Source organism: Mastacembelus armatus, chromosome 8 (genome assembly GCF_900324485.2).
Source record: "Mastacembelus armatus chromosome 8, fMasArm1.2, whole genome shotgun sequence".
NCBI lineage: Eukaryota > Metazoa > Chordata > Actinopteri > Synbranchiformes > Mastacembelidae > Mastacembelus > Mastacembelus armatus.
This window is the reverse complement of record NC_046640.1, coordinates 17,011,406-17,032,932: the sequence shown is the minus strand read 5'-3', so window position 1 is coordinate 17,032,932 and position 21,527 is coordinate 17,011,406. Positions and strand designations below refer to the sequence as shown.

The following is a 21,527-nucleotide window of genomic DNA, read 5'->3' as shown; positions in this document are numbered from 1 at the left end:
ACTGCAGAATTTAAAAATGACAGCACATAAAACTTACATCTGCACGACTTTACGTTCCAAGTTTTGCCTGCAGTTTAGTTTCCAGCAGAACTGCCCAAGCTGTTTGTGACCTCTCATTCATTGTGTCTGTTGTGCATGTCCTTAGAAGAACATCTCCCTGTTCATTTTTAACAGAATAGCTAAGTGCAGCAAAGCATTCAAAAGACAGGCTGCTTGTGCTGTGCTAGCAAGGCCACCTCCTTTTCAAACATGCCACATTTTTTCCTGGCAGTGCTTCACAGAAGCAATGGATAGACAATGGAGATGGCTTAAAAATTTGCTTTTTGCCCTTGAAGATGGTACGTGATTTTGCAAGTTACAAACTGACAAGACTAATCAAGAGTAGCTGCGTAAAAGAATACTGTGTAAAAATGTTTATTTTAGTCCTTATTTCCCAAAAAATTTTATTACATTTTTTTTCTTTTAAATTATTCATCTGGTTTCTTAAATAATGAAGGATAGAACAAAACCAAGGAAGATAAAGATACAGAACTCACCTCATTATACTCCATTTTGACCAACACCAAGGCCCAGAGTGCAAGAAGACTATTATTTCCTCACTGAGTTGTAATGCTGGAGCTCATTACTTTCACCACACAAGATCATAAATCTAACCTTAATCTAATGGGCAAACTGAGGGCCTAAAGCCAAACAACTAATTCCTGTTAACAGCTTGACCAGAAAGTTACAACAATACAACAGCTCAATAGAGAACTGCACCAATACAGTGTAGACACATAGTGAATGCCACAGCACTTTTATCAGAAAAAACAACATATATTGAATAGCTTAAGCAACACATTGACTACAAAATATTCACTGTATGAATAGTTTTTTTTTTAACCCTACAGTGTTGATGATACAAATCAAGTGTAAACCCCTGGGATTGTGCTTTGGCAGTCATGGTGGATACAGAAACTGGAATGTTTTGTTGCATTGCATCAAATTATTCTAGGAAACATTTTCCAAATTGAAGCACACATGCTGTGAATCACGACCTGAAGTAAAACATTAATAGATGGTGTGCAGGTGACTGAAGGAGGCAGTAAGTATTGTACTTAAGATAAAAACTTCATCTATAGAAATAGATTTTAAAATGAATAGTTTTGCAAGCAGGCAGTGCTGTGGTGCAATGGTTAGCTGGTTGTTGCCTCACAGCAAGGAGGTTCTGGGCTCAAACCTAGGTTTGCTCTGTGTGAAGTTTGCATGTTCTCCATGTGCCTGTGTGGGTTTTCTCTGAACACTCTGCTTTGCTCTCACAGTCACAAGACTTGTATTTTTGTGGTTATGTTAGTGATTCTAAATTGTCCATATTCAATTATTAGGCCCATTGTCACCTTGGATTGGCTCCAGTCCGACCCTGGTTCTGCCCAGATAAGTGGTAGATGATGGATGGATATATCTAAAAGCATGAAACCTATTTTAATCTAAACTTTCTTTTTAAAGGCCTGCAGACAGATGAAATGTCCCTTTTTTAACTCTTCAGTGGTAGAAGCATATTTTTCTGAGCTCATTGTTATTCTAAAGTGATAAGAACAAAGGTCTGAATTTCTATTCAGGAACCGTGAAGGAACCTTCACTAAAGAGCTGAGTCATATGTTCAGGTATCTTCAACATTATATTGAGAAAGGCAGGGGCTGATTTGATGTACGGCATGCTTACAAAGACACACACTATTTTATTTTCCACTCATGTCGATGAACAACTCTTTTAATTGTGAGCTAGATATTGACCAACTGGCCACCAGAGTCAGGTTTGTATATAAAAATAAATCAGGAATGTTCTACTGTGCTGGAGGTGGAAACAGCTTTACCTGATTTCTAACAGCTTCACAGTATCTTACAGTTCCAAATCATCACCAACAATCACCAGCTCACATACTCAAGTACACAGACCTGGTCACCCAAGGGTACACAGCAGTGAGTGTCTGCTCCTGATGAGATCTGGTCAGCAGTGTGTGAAAATTTAATAACAAACCTGATGCCAGGCGCTATGTCTTGCTGGATCAATTGTGATGGGTAAAAAGGGGGTCCCCAGCCATGTATGAGCTCTCCATGCTTCAGTAACACCACAAAACATCTACAAACACTGAAAAGACCCATTACCCCAGTATCAACAATAACGGGTATTTCTGTCCTTCAGGGTTTTATATGAGTTTGTTAGAAACCGGTGAAATTTTATTTTATTTTTCTGATGGATTGTGTGTGTCTATGACTGTAATCAGTAGGCTAAATGTCATGAAGGAAATGCACTGATTAGTGAGGAATAATATCAAACAAGGTGAATGTGGCTGCCTCCTTTGAGTTCATTCATCCATCACCTTTTCTTGACCTTCACTGGCTAATTAGTGTAATTTTGGAAATGCCACAGATCACAAATGAACATCTTTCCTCAGACAGGACATAGACAGAAACGTGTAACGCTCTACACAGCTGACTGGAGCCTAATGCAGGCTGTGAATTCCCATTTACTTTTGCAACCTATTTTGAAACTCACCTCCATGCCTGGTGGCAACAGACATTAACATGAACATTGATCCCATAATCACTGTGTTTATGCAGAACTCTTTGTGGAATCCAGACATTTGTGATCACATCAAACATCTCAACACTGCAAAAGTTTGTGATGCAGCATTGAGACATCTCGCCCACAAATCTTGTCTGAATGAGACAAGAGCTGTCATTTTTAGCTACAAAGCTCTGCGCTCAGGGACCTTGATTCAGTGTTTCTGAAGGTTCTTCACACAAATACTCAGGCATACACATGAACACACGTACTAATTGCCATCTCTGTCACGATTCCTTCCCTAAATATTCAAGGTTTGTATCTGGGTTAATTACACCTTTTTAATCCCTCTGAATATACAGCCTGTTAAAATGTGCCTTATGACAGACAAGCTTGGCACTATTTGTGTTATACTACCAGCCTGCCATTTAATTGGAGTTGGATTTTTCTTGTATGCAAATACATTACTGAGGCCTGCAAAATCACCTACTCCTACTTGTGCTATGTTTTGTTAGGATCTATATTAAACAGGATACAGTTTCCATTTCAGACAACCCTTGAATTTACATCATTTACTATATAACTAGCACATTTGGCATCATGGTCCCTGAGGACAAGTAGAAACGAGTTAGCTGCATGTCTTGCTGAGTTGTAACCTGTCCTACTCCCACCACATGAAAGTAGTCATGATGTTTTATTCATTGTTCAGTGGCGTCATCCTACAGGCAGAATAAAGACTGATTAAACAATCTGTATCCAAATTGTAAAGGAGGTTCAAAGGTGTGTATGTTTATGTGTATTTCCTGTAGCCGATTAATCATGGATGTGTAACTCACCCTTGAGTGGGTACGTATTTACACAGGCTTTGACATTTTACTCAAAGGACAGTGTTCAGCACTGTCGGAGATACTGGAAATAATGCAATAATGTGGCTATAAGTTTCTAAATCCCCTAAGAACACATGAGAAATGTCATAGGGATGTGATGTTTTTTTATTGTATAAAATATGCTAAATAAGGCCTCTTAGTGAAGAAAAACAATCAAGCTTTGGATACAAAGCTACAGTCGGCAGCTGGTTAGTTTGTCTTAGCACAAAGACCAGAAACTTGGAGAAACAGTTAGCCTTGCTACTGTTTGACTTTGGAAATCTGCCTACTAGCACCTCTAAAGCTCATATCTTGTTCAGTACAGTAGTACAAAAACTGTAGTGTAGTTGTATGACTATTTCTTGGTGTTGAATAGTTGCCAAGCTGACAGCAAAACCTCAAAGAATAGTCAGAAACATACCTCCTGGAAATCAGCGAACCGTGATTTTAATATTTTAGTTTGGTCTGTAATAAATGAGCAGGATATATTATTTTTAATGTGTTTTAAAGATGCTGGTAGGTGAATTGCATTTGGATGGAGTCGGGCTAGTTGTACCTGTCTGTACCTATCTGTTTCTTGTTGTAGCCTTCACGCTTTATGTTGAGACATGAGAATCATGTCAATCTTCCCATCACCTATAAAAGAACAAACTAGTATATGCGCCAAAATCAGATTAAAACAAATATTGCTTAAAATGCAGGATCATGGGTTTCACTTTTCATTCTAGCTGTCTCAAAGCTATAAATCCACACTATAAAATCCATAAAGTTTTCTCACAAACTTCTAAAGTTCATAAGCCATGTCCATATTCATATCCAGCTGGATTACAACCAGAGCTGAAAATATTGTGAGGAACAAGATGGCTTTATTTCTCTAAAGCCTTGTGAAGAATGACTTGTGGAGTACATGCCTGCTATCAATTATGCAAAATGTACTGCTGTTAATGTGAACAACCTTGAAACTCTTGTAGGGCTTTGCCACAATGAGTCTGTCTAAACTCTTGTTGCAATCCATCATGGCCACTGTAACTCAGGTGAACGACGGGCTCCTTGGCACAAACTAAGCCTGAGGCAGGTGCCTGCCTGTCACTAAATCTCCTCTAACTATACGTTTCAGAAGCATTTTACTGTCTTCCTTACAAAATATAAAACTGCTTGATTATTTAATGCTGTCATCTGCTATTCACGATGCATTTTAATCAAGAAATGCATACTCAAACAAAATCAAATTATGCAGTTCTTCTCCCTTGAATCATTGTATTATTTGATGCCTGTTTGCAGAAAATTCTCATTTACTCTGCATCTGCACATGGCTAAAAAAATATTTGAACAAATACAGAATCTCATCGTTGTAATTATCTTAAGAGCAGGTACACAAATCACTGAATAATCCAAATCATTTAATCACTAACCAGGAGGACTATGATTAAACAGCAAGCACACATACCGTAGATATTTATATGACACGCTCCACTTTTACTATATCAAGCAGAAATGAAGACACTGTGCATCTGTTTTTACCCAGCATCCTTTTAGGCATGTGGAGTCGGCAAGATAAACATACTGTATGGACAACACCAACCTTGACAGCAAGGCTTGTTTTCCCTTACCATGTCATAATCATTCCTCTCACACTACTCAGACACACAGGTGCTTATTTTTCATGCTCTCAGTCACTTTGTTGATTCCGTCCTCTCCTTCGGTGTCAGAAGCTCAGACATCAAACTGAAATCATTCTTTTTTGTCTAACTGTTCACTGAATCATGCTCAGCCATCCGTCTCATCACCTGTGGCCTCCTGTCTGTCGAGACTATTTCTAAAGTAGTGAACTATAGTGTATGGCTTGATCCAAAGCAGGATAGGCATACGTTCAGCCAGTGGGAACAGGAAGTTCATATTCAGAAATAGTAAGCAGCCGCTCTATAAATAAAGCCTGCATGGATTCATATTTACCCCCCCCCCATCACCACCACACACACACACACACACATGCACGAACACATGCAAAATGGTTTTATGTCCCCAGATCCCTTTCCTGATAAAAGTCACATGATCTGCTAATGTCAGTAGAGAACAGGGCTTAATCACACCAGGAAGGGTGTGTTTGTGTGCACACATGCTCTGTGAGTTGGTTGAAGGGAGGGTGGGTAGGAAACGGCGGCTGGTTGTGATTTTGTTAGCAGCAGTGGAATGATCTAGATAATACACTTATCCATGGTCCCTCTGGGAGAAAGCAAGCCACCAACGCCTGATTAGATTCCACCAAGATAAAAGGATCATGAGGAGTCACATGTCTAGTTTATTACTGGGTGACTTTAGGAGCCTATTCCATGAATCAACATCAGAAAATAAAGTGGTGAGTAACTGGTTTAATCTCCAATGAAGAAGCACTGATTTTCTTTTTTTTTACACTTGCATTTTTATCTTGAGTGACTGATTTATTTTTATTTTCCTACCAGTACAGTAACAACTAACACCTTCATATTTTTTCTATTGATTGTAGGAGCGTTGAAGGATATTTAGGATAGAACTAAATCTCCCATGTAATGGAATTAAACAATTACTAGAGGAATATTTTAATATTTGGGGCAACAGTTCTTACTTCCAAAATAAGACACCACAAGATTGACACCACATACCAACAGCAGGAAATACCAAAGACTGGAAACAGACGAACGACTAGCTTGGTTCATTTCAAATTCAGCCTACCAGCACCTCAGACACCTCCTAAGAGGCTCCTAAGAGGCTGTGTGTGAGCTACTTCCTGGCTGGATGTAGTTACTCTCTTGGCTCTTTGCATCACTGTGAGGTGCAATCAGCAGAGACTCCAATATCTTAAAGCACCCAGCCAAGACAAATGTGTTGAGATAAACAACGTATATACTGTTGTGTTAATTGGTGTGATGTGTTAATTAGTACGGTTTGGAGATGTTAGTAGGCTGATTTTGTTACCTAATAACCAGGCTAACTATTCTCCCTGTCTTTGGGCTGAGCTAACTTGCTGTTGGCAGTAGCTTCACGTTATAAAAGTGGGATGGAGCTTCTCATCTAACTCTCAGCATGGATGCACATTTCTCAAAATGTAGAACTATTCTGTTAGGAGAATTACTTTAACACACTGTTAATGCATTTTCTCCACGAACAGACAAGTCCATACAGGAAAATTAAATCAGCTCTATCTTTATGCTAACACAATATCTAAGGACGTTTAATGACCTTGAGTGAGAGTGTGAGATATTTTATTGTAAATGTCTTTATGGGCAGGAAAGACAGATGGACATGGGCCATTTTACAGTGAATGTTTTTATTAGTTCTGCGGACCACTGATGTTTCAGGGAACATAATAGAACCCCCTCAGTGGAACACAAACAGAGATTTGTAGCTGCAGAACTTTACTGCTTGTTGTAAGACAGACAGATAGGGATATGTCTTTAAATTTGCACTCAACATAACTGCTAGAAAGAATGATTGCTAGATGTTGGGGGAGAGTTCTCATTTCTGCAGTCAGGAAAGTTTATAATGTCACCTATCCTATATATTTAGTCATATAGGTTATTCTGGAGAAATCATGAGTATTGTTAAATGTCAAAAATGAGAATGAAGAAGAGTCAGATTTACAATTTTCTGCTAAGGTTGAAACTACAGTGTACAGCCAAATAGAATAAAAATGAATAAATATCTTCTTAGCATCTACTGGCTGTTTGATCTTCAAAGAGGTGCCATTACAGACTGTCATTCAGCAGCTGTTTCCTATCCAGTGCTGATTCATTTGTTCAACCCTCCCTCATGCCATCTCCACCCTCACTCTCATTCTCATTCCACTGAAACAACGTTTACAGTACGTTGGTGTCCTCAGCTGACCTGACTGAGCATGAATAAGTAATCGTGTGTAAAGGTAGAGTTGTGTAACCTAAGGTTAAACTTCTGCTGTCCATTTTTCCAAAATGAGTGAATAATACAATCAAGGATCTAATAATAATTGATTTAGAAGAATCAAAAAGAGGCGAAAAGTGAGAGTACTTGTATGCTTAAGTTAAAAAAGGATACCAGACAGAACCAATGCTGTGAATAAAAACAGCATTTTTGATGCATAATTTTATAAAGACAGTGATAGAGGCTGAAGGGGGTTTGTGGGTCTCACTAATAGTCTGTGACATCCAAGAAAACAGCACTTTTCAAATGCCTCGGAGAGCCTCGGCTTCTGCACAGGCTTCTCTTCCATCAGGCTTTAATTACTAAGCCAACGGACTTCTCTAGTTTCATTTCTGAAACTTGTTTTTCTTACAGTCTCTACAGCGCTGGTTCTTTGGAACTCCATGGGGAATCCATGTAAGAGATAGACAAAGGGGGCTAGGAGCAGAATGACACTTTTATTCGACCTCGTTCTCCACACCCATCTCCACCACCCACTGCAGATCTTTGAATGCATCCAGTGACAATACATTCAGTGTGATTTGATTTTATCACACCTTTTAACACTACCTTGGGTGATGTTGGGGGACACCAGATGATCTACAGCACTGAAAAAATAAACATATGGATGTAAAAGAAAGCTTAAATAAAAATGTGCTAAATAATTCACTGTCACTCTATCCAGTCATATGTGTACACCACTGAATAGGTAATTTGCTTTTAGTGATAGACTGTTATTACTACATTTGCAGTATCTTTCTGAGAAAATTTCTTCAAAATCCCTCTAGGAATTTGGTGGTTGGAAATCTGCCTTTCTAACTGTACCGCAGTGGGAGAAAAACTCAATAACTGGAACAAATCTACTCTTCATATCCAATACACCAGCAAAGTGTTGCTTTCTGTCACACGCCCACATACACAAACACACACATTCTTTACTGTGTTGAATCATACAACTGTCAGAAAGACAGATGAGATCAGTAACACTGATGATGATGCTCTTCTGTTCAATTCCCCACTCACTTTCACTTAGATTTCATTAGTGCCATGGCACACCTTCTGAAAGATCATTTTTCTCACACAATATTCAGCAATCATCAATGAGAATGACTGCAATCAAGGCAGAAGGTATAATGTGACAACAGCAATCAGGTCTGGAAAATTTGTAGCTGTGCCCCTGTCATTGCACATCACAAGCAGGCAGAGCCCTTCCCCTTTACCCAATTCACATTATTGTTCTTCTGCATTGGAGATAGATGGAGGTTAAATTGGTTTGGCTGCTCACTCAGTTTCACACCTTGAACCAAGTTACAACAGCAATGATGGAAGAAAGAATCTGTTAGAGTTATCTCATAGGAAAAAAATGAAAATCAGAAATTCTTTGGATGTCTTAGTTTATTGTTCTATTACACCCAAGCAAACATGATTTGATGAGGAACCATATGTTACTCAGATCCTCGTCTTTTGTCTTCAGTATGTGTTTTATGCAACCTAATGTATTTGCTGTACCATTTATTTAGATGTAAGTTAGAAACCTTTCTTTAAAAATACATTAGAGAACATCAGAATCATAGTATTATAATAGTAATGTAATGAATATTAGAGATGCAGCATGTTTAAAAAATAGTATTTCACTTTGTTGGTTGCCTCTTGGATGATTTTGATTGTTGATATATAAAAAAAAACAAACAGGACCCCTTGGTGTGCCCACTGGCCCCCATTTGCAGCAGCATCAACATACAGCTCTGAGGAGAATGAAGCAGGCTCACAGTGTCCTACATTGTAGCAGCTCCCATAATCCGCACGGACAGATTTTTTCATTTCCACCTGGATGACTGCCAGTCCACAGGATTTCTCCACTGTTGACAACATTACATTGCCCAGATGAGAGTATGTATTCTTCCATGTGTATTGTGGCTAGTCCTACAAATGATATGACTACCAACTGGACAAACACCTGCATCACCAGTAGAATTAGTGCCAGCAAAATGTTACAATAAAAAAATCTATCTTAATTATAAAAGGTTCACATAGGGTTTCTCTATCATGAAACAGGGAAGAATGGCGTGTGACCTTTGCAGGGTTACACTCCACTCTAACTTCATCACTAACCCTGTGAAAGGATATTTTCATAAAACATGCTTCAAATGTTTGAACAGCTGTTCATTTGTTTTTCTGTCACATTATTGAGGTGTTGCTTTAATTGTCACACTTGTAGAACTTGTTCACTCTTTTATTTTGGTGCAAAAGGACATTCAACCACTTGGCAGAAAGGTGCAAAACTTAACTGCATACTGCACATGAAGGTGACTTTAAAAAAATAATAGCAAACACATTTTTCTTTTTCTTGCATCCCCCCATTGCCTGTGCTGCTAGTGAGCTACAGTGTTGTAAAAATATGACAACAGGTTTGAACTGTCCACAACCAAAAGCACATATGGTTCTGACAAAAGGCCATTTACATCTAGACAAAGCTTTTTTTGTAATAATTCTGATTATTTTATATAATGTGCTGGTAATAGACAAGAATCATGAGCAGAAAAAAGCAAGAAAAATACATTTTCTACAGGGAAAGAAAACTTTAAACTTTACATTTTTTTCATTTAAACATTAACACTCAAAAAGATCAACAATCACAACATGGTGACATATTCAGTGAGTCCTTAAGCTGCTGAATGTGCACCTTTACTTTTATAACATTCTGTCTTGTCCAGTGATCTACTGCATTGTAGCTTTTTTTCAAATGTGAATAGAAGCTTTTTAATGGCTTTTGTACTAGAGTCTACTCAGTAAGCAAAGAAATAAAGCAAAGGAAAAAGAAACTCTGGAGGTGATACCAAAGTTAATGTTTTGCAGCACCAGGCTTTAGTTTTAATATTTTACAAAACAAACAGTTTGAAACAAATGTCCACTACAGCATTAAGGACTTACCGAAATGTAGCTGCTAAAAGCATACATTTTATTCATTTTAAAAAAATGTATCTTATGCAAAACCGTTCTGTTAATTCTGTTTGACTGCAACATTCATAATGGCCAGAGTGATGCTTTCAGTTGACAACCCTGCTACTTATCAATATTTTATGACACACTTAGTTTAGAGAAAAACAAGTGGCTGCTCACTGCCACACTCTTTCATAAGCACAGATAATTACTACCCAGATGAGGAATTAAAGATTGTCCTTAAAGGTCAAGCCCAGTCCCTGCCCCCACTGGTCACTCGGCAGGCATCCACAGGTCTGCCGATACGCCAGTGCCGGGCAGCTGTCCGACATCGCTATTAACCTGAGCAGAACCAGCCCATCCGCAAAGCTGTTTAGGATATGGCAGCTGCTCAAGGGGCAGAGAGGTATTAAGCGTAGATTTGCAAGAATGAAAATGTCCTCCCTCCCTCATAAGCTCGTTTTTTACACGCAAGACAGTTCATACACAGATGAACATACACACACACACACACACACACACACACTTACATAATGTTGTCAACACTCTGCATTGGCTTGTTTGGACACACCACACACTGTGTATTGACAGAAAGCATGCACTGTCACTTCTGCACCGTCTTCCCATTGACTCCTTGGACTCATGCATAATATTGAGACAATCTGGATTGCTGTGGTGCTGTAGCAAAGGTTGTTCTTGCCCACTTTGAACTCATGAGTATCCACCTCATTTTACTCCACTTCTGGTTCGGTGCCTCATTGCTCTTCAAACAGCGAGGAAGCTCACAGTATGTAGTACTATGCCATGTAATTCAGAAATGGTGTTCCACAGCACATCAAAGCCTTTTGAGCTCACATTCACTATGAATACAGTGCAACATTGTCTGTATAAGGAACACAACCAAAAAGAGCCGTTTTCAAAGAGGAGTCAAATTAAAACTGATCTACCAAAGGGAAAACACAGAATGACAGCAGGTGACATCATTATGACAGAGTGATGCAACAGTACATCTTCAAATGAACAGATGTGATGTTTCCTGTACGGTTTTCAGAGTTCAAACCAAATGGACACATCAACATATGAGTCCGATAAACAGTGAGTCTTTCAGATTTTGCAGTGAGACCATCTAAATATGTAAAAACATTGCACTGATGCTTCTTCCTTTGGGACTTGACAGAAGCAACAGTCAGAATACTTAGCTTCTCAATCCCAGGGACTCATATGGTATTCCTTGCATCAGATCCTTTAGGAATCAAAAGCACGATCTTCACAGATCTCCAGAGGTGCTTTATTTGCGCCACCAAACACTTCTACATTAGCATCAATCCAAGGAACCACGTTGCCAGGCATGTAAGCTGAGCAGTTGGCTAGACCCATGATATCAACAGGCCTCAGTACTCGGTCCCACATGTTGAACTGGCTCAGCTCACCCACAAAGGCCTGGGTGGCATCAAAACGACCTCCGACTATGTCCTTTGGAGAGAAAGGAAGATAAAAGTTTATGACACAAGTTTTTGTTTGAGGGAAATACAGACAGGCTTTAACAAAAATAAATCAATTCAATTTCATCAAACTGCTAAATAAGGCTGGGAATTTCTGTGTACTACCACTTTAAGATACTCTGAGTGTTGTGCAATCTCCAATATTGTGCAATCTTGAGCAATCTCACCTGTGTGACAGAAACATTAGTCTTCCCCAGGCTCCAAACTAATGCAGTATGAGTTAATGGCTCTCTGTGGAAAATATTTATATGCCACCAACATTTCTGAACTATTTACCTGATGCTATATAGTTAAGCTTCATACATTAGCTTCACAAGAGCTAACCACTAGAATAACTAGAACCAGAGTTCCTAAGGGAATAATGTTACAGTTTATAGGTAGATAAATGAGGTAATACTGAAAGGGCCATGATAGCGTGAGAAGAGCCTCTCTGCCTCCTCTCTCCTGCTCCCTGCTCTGTGCCTCTGGCATTGAGCTCAGGGAGAATGCATACAGGGATCTTACTGAGACAAAACACATGGACACACAGTCATGCACGCACATAAAACTGCTCTCTACCACTTAAGCTTTTCCACTGCTCTTACCTGCTCCTGGCCCAGAATGATCACCCCTCCAGGTTTAATTGGGTGCCAAGGGGCCAGGTTATCCCCTGTGCCTAGACGCTCACCATCCTGGTACGCCTCCCAGAAACCATCTCTGGTCGTCCAGGTGATGCAGATGTGGTGCCAGCGGCCATCACTCACTGACAGAGGGAGCTGGGCCACCTGGACAGGTAGTAAGGGCAGAGACCAAGTGGAACAAGGGCAGGGAGACAATCCCAAATGTGGAGAGTATAAGGGAAAGAGAAAATATATGAGGGGGCATGATTTGTTAAGAGAGATCTGAGATTAAATGTAGCATGTGAGAAACAAGGACAGCAATTAGAAGGGTTAGGGCTTCAAAGAGACAGCCCTGCACAGAATTCTCCAGATGAGCCACTGTGACATATGAAATTTAGATTACCCAGGTGACATCAGGAGATAAAACATCCTTCAAAGCGGTTGGTAGCTAACAGCAAAACAGTGTCCTCTTATGCTTTTGTTCACAGATCAAAGAAAAACAACTGGTTATTTTACCAACCAATGACATCATAGTCCTCTGAGGATACAATACAACACATGAGATTATGAGTCTGTAAATCATCAGCCATTTTCTTATGAGCCTACAGAATTACCTCACACTCACACATTGTTGCAGATATATCTCCAGATTCAAATAAACATGAAAAGATGGGAAGAATCACCAAAAATATGATTCAAGTCACTTGCAATTACAGAAGCAGTTGACCTGGTTAAGGATGCCACTAGGCATCTTTACACCACTGGGACTACAGGGACCACTGACAGTATTATTCTAAAGTCTCTCTGAGTTGAAGTAGCCTGAGCATCACTGACTGTTAAAAGATTCAGAAACTTACAATATAAATCTTTATCAAATATTCTGCAGTACTTAATATATGAAGGCTGTGTATACAAATTGCTTAATATTAATGCACTACATCCATGGGACATGTACTGCTATGAATACATGACGCAGTCATTTCAATGAATACAGATGATCAGATTCTCAAAACATAAAAAACACATAAATTATAGTTATTAAATTGCTTATCTGTAATGCTGCCATTTTGACTTGTCACAGGAGGGAAACAATAGGTGTATCCTTGGTCCATGTCTCTAAAACAGCATTTGCAATACCAGTGCAGTGGAATTGGTTTCTAAAAGAAACACAGGTGTTGGTAGCAACATCTATGCTTCTGCTGTGACCTGTCAAAATGCTGCGAAAAAGGCCCATGATGTATTTTACTTATGGTTCAAAGGACATTTTGTTCCTCAGACAGGCTGTAGATCAGGTTCCGCATTTCAGTGTTTTTAGAAGGTCAAGTGAAAAGAGAAGACATCATTAATGTCTCTCTTTCCAACCAGCAGTGATATGAGTGATGTATGCTAATGTACCAGTGTTGTAAATGCTCACATGCCTTTTAGATGGAAAAAATGTGGAATAATCTGCATAGAAATACTTGTAGTTAGTTTTAAAGTTTTGGAATTTGGAAATTGCAATTCTAGATAACACCAGATTTCTAAGTCTTGGAGCACCAGGTTACACATGCACACTTGCCAAAAGACCTCAGTGTTAGTGTTGTACAAGATCAGTTGAATCCATTAGAGATTAAACTCCTGGCACACACATTTGAATGGAAAATACAGATGCAACAAATTTACTGAACTTGACTTGCGCACTAGTGAAAAAAAAGGTATATGATATCAATAATTAATTTTCCTGAACAAAGAGAAATAATATCCTGATGAAGATGATGATTTTGAACAATGAAGTTTCCTTCTCTGCATAGCCACCCACAAACACAAAATACAGACAGCATTGCACTTTTTAATATTGTTGAGGCAGCTTTCTGCATCCACTCACTATGCAGCCAAATGAACAGCATAAACAATGTGTCCCAGTGGATCCTGTTATCACTGTGAACAAGTTCAACACATGGATGTGGTGAAGCACATAAGATAATAATATTCACAAGTCTTTTCTGACTCTCTTGCACCTTGCTCTTTTTCACTCTCTTGCTTTCTTTCTATCTCCAGTAGCTACATCATAACTTCATTTTTCTGGCACCTTCTGATCTCTCACTCTTTCCCCGGCTCTGTCTTCTCAACTCACCTCTAAAGCTCTGAACCTTTTCTATGTCCTACCCCTTTCCCTCCTTATCGTCTCATTCCTTTCTCCCACCATCTTTCTCTCATCTGTCTGACTTGAACACATGTATAATGCATGGTGTAGGGAAAGCTGTGAGGAGACCTGCCTGTGCCAATAATGCCAAATGTAAACAAGACAGTGGGAGAAAAAAAAAAAACACTCCAGTGTGGGAACCAAAAATACTGCAACTCCAACACCTCTGCAGAACCAATTATGCCATCAGGAAACGATAAATCTATAATTGCTTCTTCCATCATCCTAACAATTAAAATACTTTCCTTTTTAGAGTAAATGCCATAAAAGGTCATGTATGTTTATAGACTTGCAGACTTTGTGTTATATTAGCTGTAATCCCTTTAGTTGACTGAAAGCTCACAGTATGTGACTATGTTTCTTCTGGTGTCTACTGAAAGCAATAAGATGAGTTCTTCAAAGCACACAGGGCAGCTTAAGTTCTCTAATGAATTACTGTTATTCTTCTGCGTGTGGAATGTGGGTCAATGACATTAAATGTTTATAAGGTGCAAAATTAAATATTCAGAGCTAATGGCCAGTGAATCTCTTCACTGATTATTGTGCTCACATGCATATACAGTAAGTATATGCTTGTTTCTCACCACAGAGGAAACATTCATTCATTCATTATCTATCAGTTATTCCTAACTGAGGTCATGGGGATTCGTCACACCATCTTTACAGACAGCAGTGTTGCCAGGCAAACAATAGATGATAAAATTCCACACAGCTGAATAAATTCTGAATGTTTGACTCAAGTACCATCCATCCATCCATCCATCCATCCATCCATCCATTCATCCATCCATCCATTATCTATACCCGCTTATTCCTTAACCAGGGTCACGGGGATCTACTGGAGCCGATCCCAGCTCTCTTTGGGTGAAAGGCAGGGGTACACCCTGGACAGGTTGACTCAAGTACATTCTCCCCTTTTAGAAAACCTGGACAGACTGAAATAATAACAGCTACTGAAACAACAGAGATGAGAAGGCGCCGGTTTCTCATTATGGACGTACCTTATCGTTAACAAGCAGCTCAATGGGGTTGTTCCCCCATTCGATGAGGACTATCTCATTGGCTTGGCCTGGTACTCCATAAGAGAATGGAGTTCCTATGCCAGGACTGGCGCTGGACTTGAGCCACATGCACACAGTGAAGGCGTACATTTCTGGGAGGCTCTTCTTGATGCGGCCATACAGGTAGTTAGTACGAAGAGGGAGGGACACCTTAAAATCCTCAGGTGACTTGAAGGCATTATTGTCTGTTGATGTATAATGAACAAGTGTTTGAGAATGTTAAATGGCAAAGACGTGGGTTCAAATTCAAGCTAAGAAGTAAAAGGCATAATAAAAAAGTAGACAGAAGGTGATGCTATTGGTTGGCAGGACACTAACATCACATCACTGAGAAATCTGCTTCATTTTTAGCCTTCTACCACTTCAACCTGAGCTCAAATATATTAACAACTTCTTCAAGAACATTCATTGTGCCAGTGGATGAATCTTACTAACTTTGGTGGCTTTTCCTCTAGCGAGCTACTGGATGGATCACCATGAAATCAGCTACAAACATTAATGTTTCCCTCAGGCTAATTTGTAATCCCCTCACTTTTAATGTCATACATTTAATTTGTAGTTTGATTTATGACCAAATATCTTCCAAATTAATCACATCACTGTCATCTTGAGCTGTAATTTGTTTAGTGCTAACTATAGAAATATACTAACTTGTTAAACTAAGGTGTGTTTAGTTCAAAGCACTTCTGTAGTGTACAGACTTGTTTAGCTGTGGGCTAGTATAAGTCATTCTATCAACCAGTCTGTCAGCTGCAAGAGGAAAAACAGTGTGTCCCAGAACATAACATACAGAATTTATTATCAGGCTTTCATATTGCTGATTCAGTTCACTCTGGGGTTTTTGTCCATTTGGTCATTTTTGACCAAATATATTAAATTTTATAAATGATGTGGCTGTTATTCAGTTAAAGAACTATAAGCTACACAGTCTGGGCTTATGTTGGATCCAGGTTGCTCCAAGCATATCCAGTCCAACCACTTTGATCCACAATTCAACACAAAAGGGTAGAAAGAATAAATAATAGTAAATAAAAAATGTGTGCTTTAAGTATTGTAATCCCCTGCTCCTGCCTCTGAATTTCTTGTTCATACTATATTTCCACAAACTCAAACTTTTCAGGGTGACGGGGTGCTGGACTCCATCCAGGTGTACTTTACTGTAAGCACAGGGGAGGGAAGCAACCAGGACATGTTATAAATTCAGTGTAGGTCTGTCATATCTTTCTCCTTTCTGAGAGCAGCAGTGGTGGTGGGGGATACCAGAAGTGCTCGGTCTTGAATTATTTTTCTCTTTGGGTTACCATTGTCTGAGAAAGGTTTACTTTTCTAGCTGACAAAACACAACAAATTCCAGCCTATAAATCACTGGACTTAAATTAAATAATACTTTGCTGGCACCAAACTGAACCTACTAAAGCTCAAATGTAGTATAATTTGCAGTACTTCTGTGCTGACTCATGTTACACGGTTGGGTGTGTTATTGTTAACATATCTTTTGAACAGTTACTGTAACTTTGGTTTCATTAAACTAAACTAAGAAGCTACAGGAGCTGACTGAGTCAACTGAGCCTCAGGGGAATGAGCCTACAGGAACCTGGAGTGTGGACATCTCTTAAATATTTCTTAAATTAATTAAGCATTCACTGTTGCTTTCCAAAGCAAGGGGCTCTCCAAGAATGGCTCTGAGAACAAAACTATGTTGTTCGATTTTTACTTGCATCATTAGAAATTTGCACAGGAATTGGTCAATTAGTGCTAAATCTGGCAGACAAAAAAAAAAAATCTGGCACTAAATCTGGCCAACATTTCACAGCACCCATTGTATCACTTACTTTTCTCAAGCTCGATGATCCTCTCCAGGAGGGAATTGAGTGCACTCTCAGTGCGTTGGCGGTGAGCCGCAGTTTCATTGTAGAGCTGGCTCTTCTCCTCCTCCAGCTCAGCCACCTTCCGGAGGAGCTGGGTCTCCAGTGCCCCCAGACGTTGCCGCAGCAGCTCCCGCAGCTCTGGTGGCAGGGGAGTCAGGGCACCGCCAGCAGACACATTTGTGCTGGGGAGACGCAAACTTTGCTGCTGGGAGAGAGGAAAAGATTGTAGGAGACAGCAGAAAAGAGGACTAGATAGATAGACAGACAGACAGACAGACAGACAGACAGATAGATAGATAGATAGATAGATAGATAGATAGATAGATAGATAGATAGATAGATAGATAGATAGATAGATAGATAGATAGATAGATAGATAGATAGATAGATAGATAGATAGATAGATAGATAGATAGATAGATAGATTTGCAGTAGATGACTGATCTGTGTTTCATGTCTGATATCTAATATAAAGTTTCTCTCATCTCATCTCATCTCATCTCATCTCATCCTTTTAGTACCATTGTTTTTTGAGAGCAATATCAAAATGAAGACAGCGTGTCCCTGTGGCAGACTGTGATAGGTGACCTGCCAAACACCCATTGCTGGGCTGGGTATTAAAGGTAGGTGCCATGTGTGACATCACCCAGAGTTTACACCAGGCGCGAGCGCAGATGGCTTTTGAAAAAGGACGACTGTACAGGCCCATTCTTATAGTTGCAACACTGAGATATTGCAAAACACCCACAGATGCTCATTTCTATGCTGTGTTATTGCTTCCCTGTATCACTTTGGAATCCAGGTGGTTTGTGACACTTTCAAAGAGTTTAATTAATATTTCCTGACACAAAAACAAACATCTGAATGACTCCAATGAGACATTGCATAGTAATTTGGGGAAACAAGCCACTGCAAGTTCCTGAAGGCAACTGACTTTGATTAGAGCAGTCCAGTTTCAAGGAGTCATAGCCCTTACCATCAAGAACACTAGACAATAATCGATATGTTAAGCAGATGGAGAGCAATATACATGTGATTTAAATGCAATATAGTATGTATCCTGCACAGCTGCATTATATCATTGATAAGATCAGGGTATTAAAGCTACCAGTTAAGAACGCTGGGGGAGGGGAATGGAGGTTAAAGAGATAGGCGGATGGATCGGCAATGCAGCACACTGTAGAAATAACCTTGGATTTAAACAACAGTGTTGATGGTATCAGGACTGTCAGTTTGTGAAAAACATACTACATTGCTGATATGATATACCTGTGAGAGATAAAGCCAGGGCCTTATATCAACCTGTACTGTATGTACAGGAAAGTACTTCACTATATGTACCTCAGTATGGGCTGAAAGTGATCTGTACATCTCATGGCATTAAGGAAAAAGTGAGGTCTCTTGGGCCTGGATAGTGGTTTGTACTGCAGAGCTCAGGTCAACACCAACAATTAAACCACAGAGCATTTGATTCCATTTAAAGCAGCAATACTTTGATGCAGATCAGATCTGTGGAAGGAATTTCATCAGCTAATATGGATAAATAGTCACATTACTACAAATAAAACATTATGTGCAGCACACACGCACACAGAGCAATAAATAATTCAGAGATACATTGCAAATCCCTGCACCACACGCCTGATTACACCTTTTAACAAGATTTTTTTTTTTTTTTTTGCTCATTTCTTATTGATGACTCTTATACAGTGGGTCTCACCATCAGAGTTCTATTTTAATGATTAACAACGTTTTGATGAGACATGCCTCACATGACCCTTTGATCTCACCATTCTCCTGAAAGGGCTCCTGCAGTGTTATCAGAGGTGCATGCGGTGCTCTATAGTGGTGGACCATCACACTCAAAGCCACTGCTGAGGTACAGCTGAGCTTTGGTAACTGATGCTGTTTTGTTGGCTTGAGTGAGAAAATATATAAATGTGATTTTCTTATACGTTGGAGCTGAATGTCTTCTTACCTCTAAGTTCTCAAGCCGCCCCTTGAGACTCTGCATGGTTTTTCCTAGCTGGTCTATGGTCTCGTTGGGGTCCCTGGGTAGGTCCCCCATCGTATTCTTTCCATGCTCCTTCCGTCTGGAACCCTGACCTCGGGACTTGCCCTGCGACGTCTCGTCGGCTGCTGCCTCGCAGCGCGCCAGCTTGGAGTTGAGCTCCCTGATGGTTCCCTGCTGGCTCACGATGGTCTCTTTCTGCTGCAGAATGGTTTCCCGAAGCTGGATGATCGTGTTCCGAAGCTCTTCCTCCACAGGGCTGCTGATCTGGACTCGGTTCCCCGTAGGATCATACCCACAGCCCGGCTCTGCGCCCGGGGGAATGGCGTTACAAACGAAGCGACTACCTGTAGCATCCTGGCTTTGCACCGTGCGTCCACTACCCAGGTACAGTAGTCCAACTACCAAAGTCAGCATCCTAATTAGGAAAAGCATTCTTAATTCCACCTAAAGCAAAGACTCCTAAATTAATGACTTAACATTTGAAATTTCCCGCAAAATAATCAATAAACTTCTTTCAGCGACAACTTATTAATTCAGGTGACATTTTCTGAATTCCCAAAGTGTAAGAGAAGACCAAACTAAGTTTATAGTGTAATTATGGACAAACCAAGTCGAAATCCGCAGTGAAAAATTATAAAATCACCCATCTACCAACACATGGACGGTCCTGCTCGAAAGAAACAATTCGACTGATAAATACAAATGGTTATTTTTAGTAGGTGACTAAAAATGACGTTTCGTTATCTTCTTCCGTGAAGAAAAAGTTGTACTTGTTGCCTTGAGAGGAAAAAATCCACAGTAGGTTGCAGAGAACTCAGTTTTGCCTCTTGTCTCTCCGCTTGGTTAGGTTGTCAGTGAGCGGTGCTGAAAAGACAGCGACGCTGCACAGCCAGATTATTAAGGGGAGGTGCGCTCATGCGCTTCCGCTCATCATCTGCGCGCTCCTGTTATTCATCTCCAGCGTACGTCATCACTGATCCCAGTGATGCTATGGGCAGGCTTTGTCTCATTGACTTTTTATGACCTCTTTAAATATGCTGATGCTCAAAGGTGTAAAAATATACCAACAAAAACACATAAACAATGAATAGTACTACAATATGTTTTTCAGTTGTTTTTATTTGAACCTTGTCAAGGTCTTTTCTAAAAAGAATATGAATACACCATACAAACAGCCATTTACCAATTTGTTGTTGTGATTTGTGATCGATGGAGTAGAATCTGGTGATACATTATGAGTCACAGGGAGTTTGTTTGAACTACATGTTGATTTTGTCTTCCAAGAGGACACATTGGCCTGAGGTCAAATTTGTAGGATTTGCAAATCAATTTTAAATCCACAGGGTAAATGGGAGGTGTGATGGTGTGACTTGAATTATAACCAGTTCCCATGGCCTTTTTCATTACACTGATCTTTGCTTAAGAATGAGAGATTAATTTTCTACCCAGCATGCTCTGTGGCATTGGTGACATTTCAGACTTGACTCTTGTCTTTGACAAAAAGTGACTTTGACCAAATTGCAGTGAGGCTTCATGTATTCAAATCAAAGACATAACTCAGACTGGTGACATGATAAATTCACATCTCGCTTTGAAAATATGATGGTTAATGTCAAACGGTGCTGATGTCTTACTGAATAATGCCACAAGTTGGTTGTAGTTTGCTAGTAGCATTACAAAAAAAAAAAAAAAACAGAAAAGAATATCTCTTAATGGCAGTCGCTACACTCCAGGCTGAGTTTGCTCCCACTTATTTTTCTGCTTGTTTTTCACATTTCGGATCTTGAAACTGCTCTTGTCGACCTAGTCAGTAACAGACTTTCAGTCTGAGAGGCCACAATATGTTGCTATGAGGACGCAATACTGCTGTAAATATTTTGTTGGAAATGACCAATTCAATGCTGATTAAAAGGCAGCAAAAGTTTTCTAGAATCACATTCATGTTTAATTAAGGCTCAGCTTGTGTGTGTTTGTGGCAAATATAATACTTGTGATCTGGGCCAAATAGTACTAAAAATAATCCTTGGTGTTTGCTGTAA

The 21,527-nt window shown here is 39.7% G+C and overlaps 1 protein-coding gene across 1 annotated transcript; it reads right to left on the bottom strand.

Annotated features, from left to right (window-relative positions):
* Positions 1–11,507: 11,507 nt before the first annotated feature.
* LOC113141193 (neuronal pentraxin-2-like) lies at positions 11,508–19,902 on the bottom strand. The gene is made up of 5 exons (XM_026325461.1): positions 19,453–19,902; positions 17,439–17,679; positions 15,547–15,791; positions 12,349–12,528; positions 11,508–11,735 (listed from the first exon to the last, which is right to left on the bottom strand). Exons 1-5 carry the CDS (start codon positions 19,900–19,902, stop codon positions 11,508–11,510), a joined length of 1,344 nt encoding a protein of 447 aa, XP_026181246.1.
* Between the last annotated feature and the right edge of the window lie 1,625 nt (positions 19,903–21,527).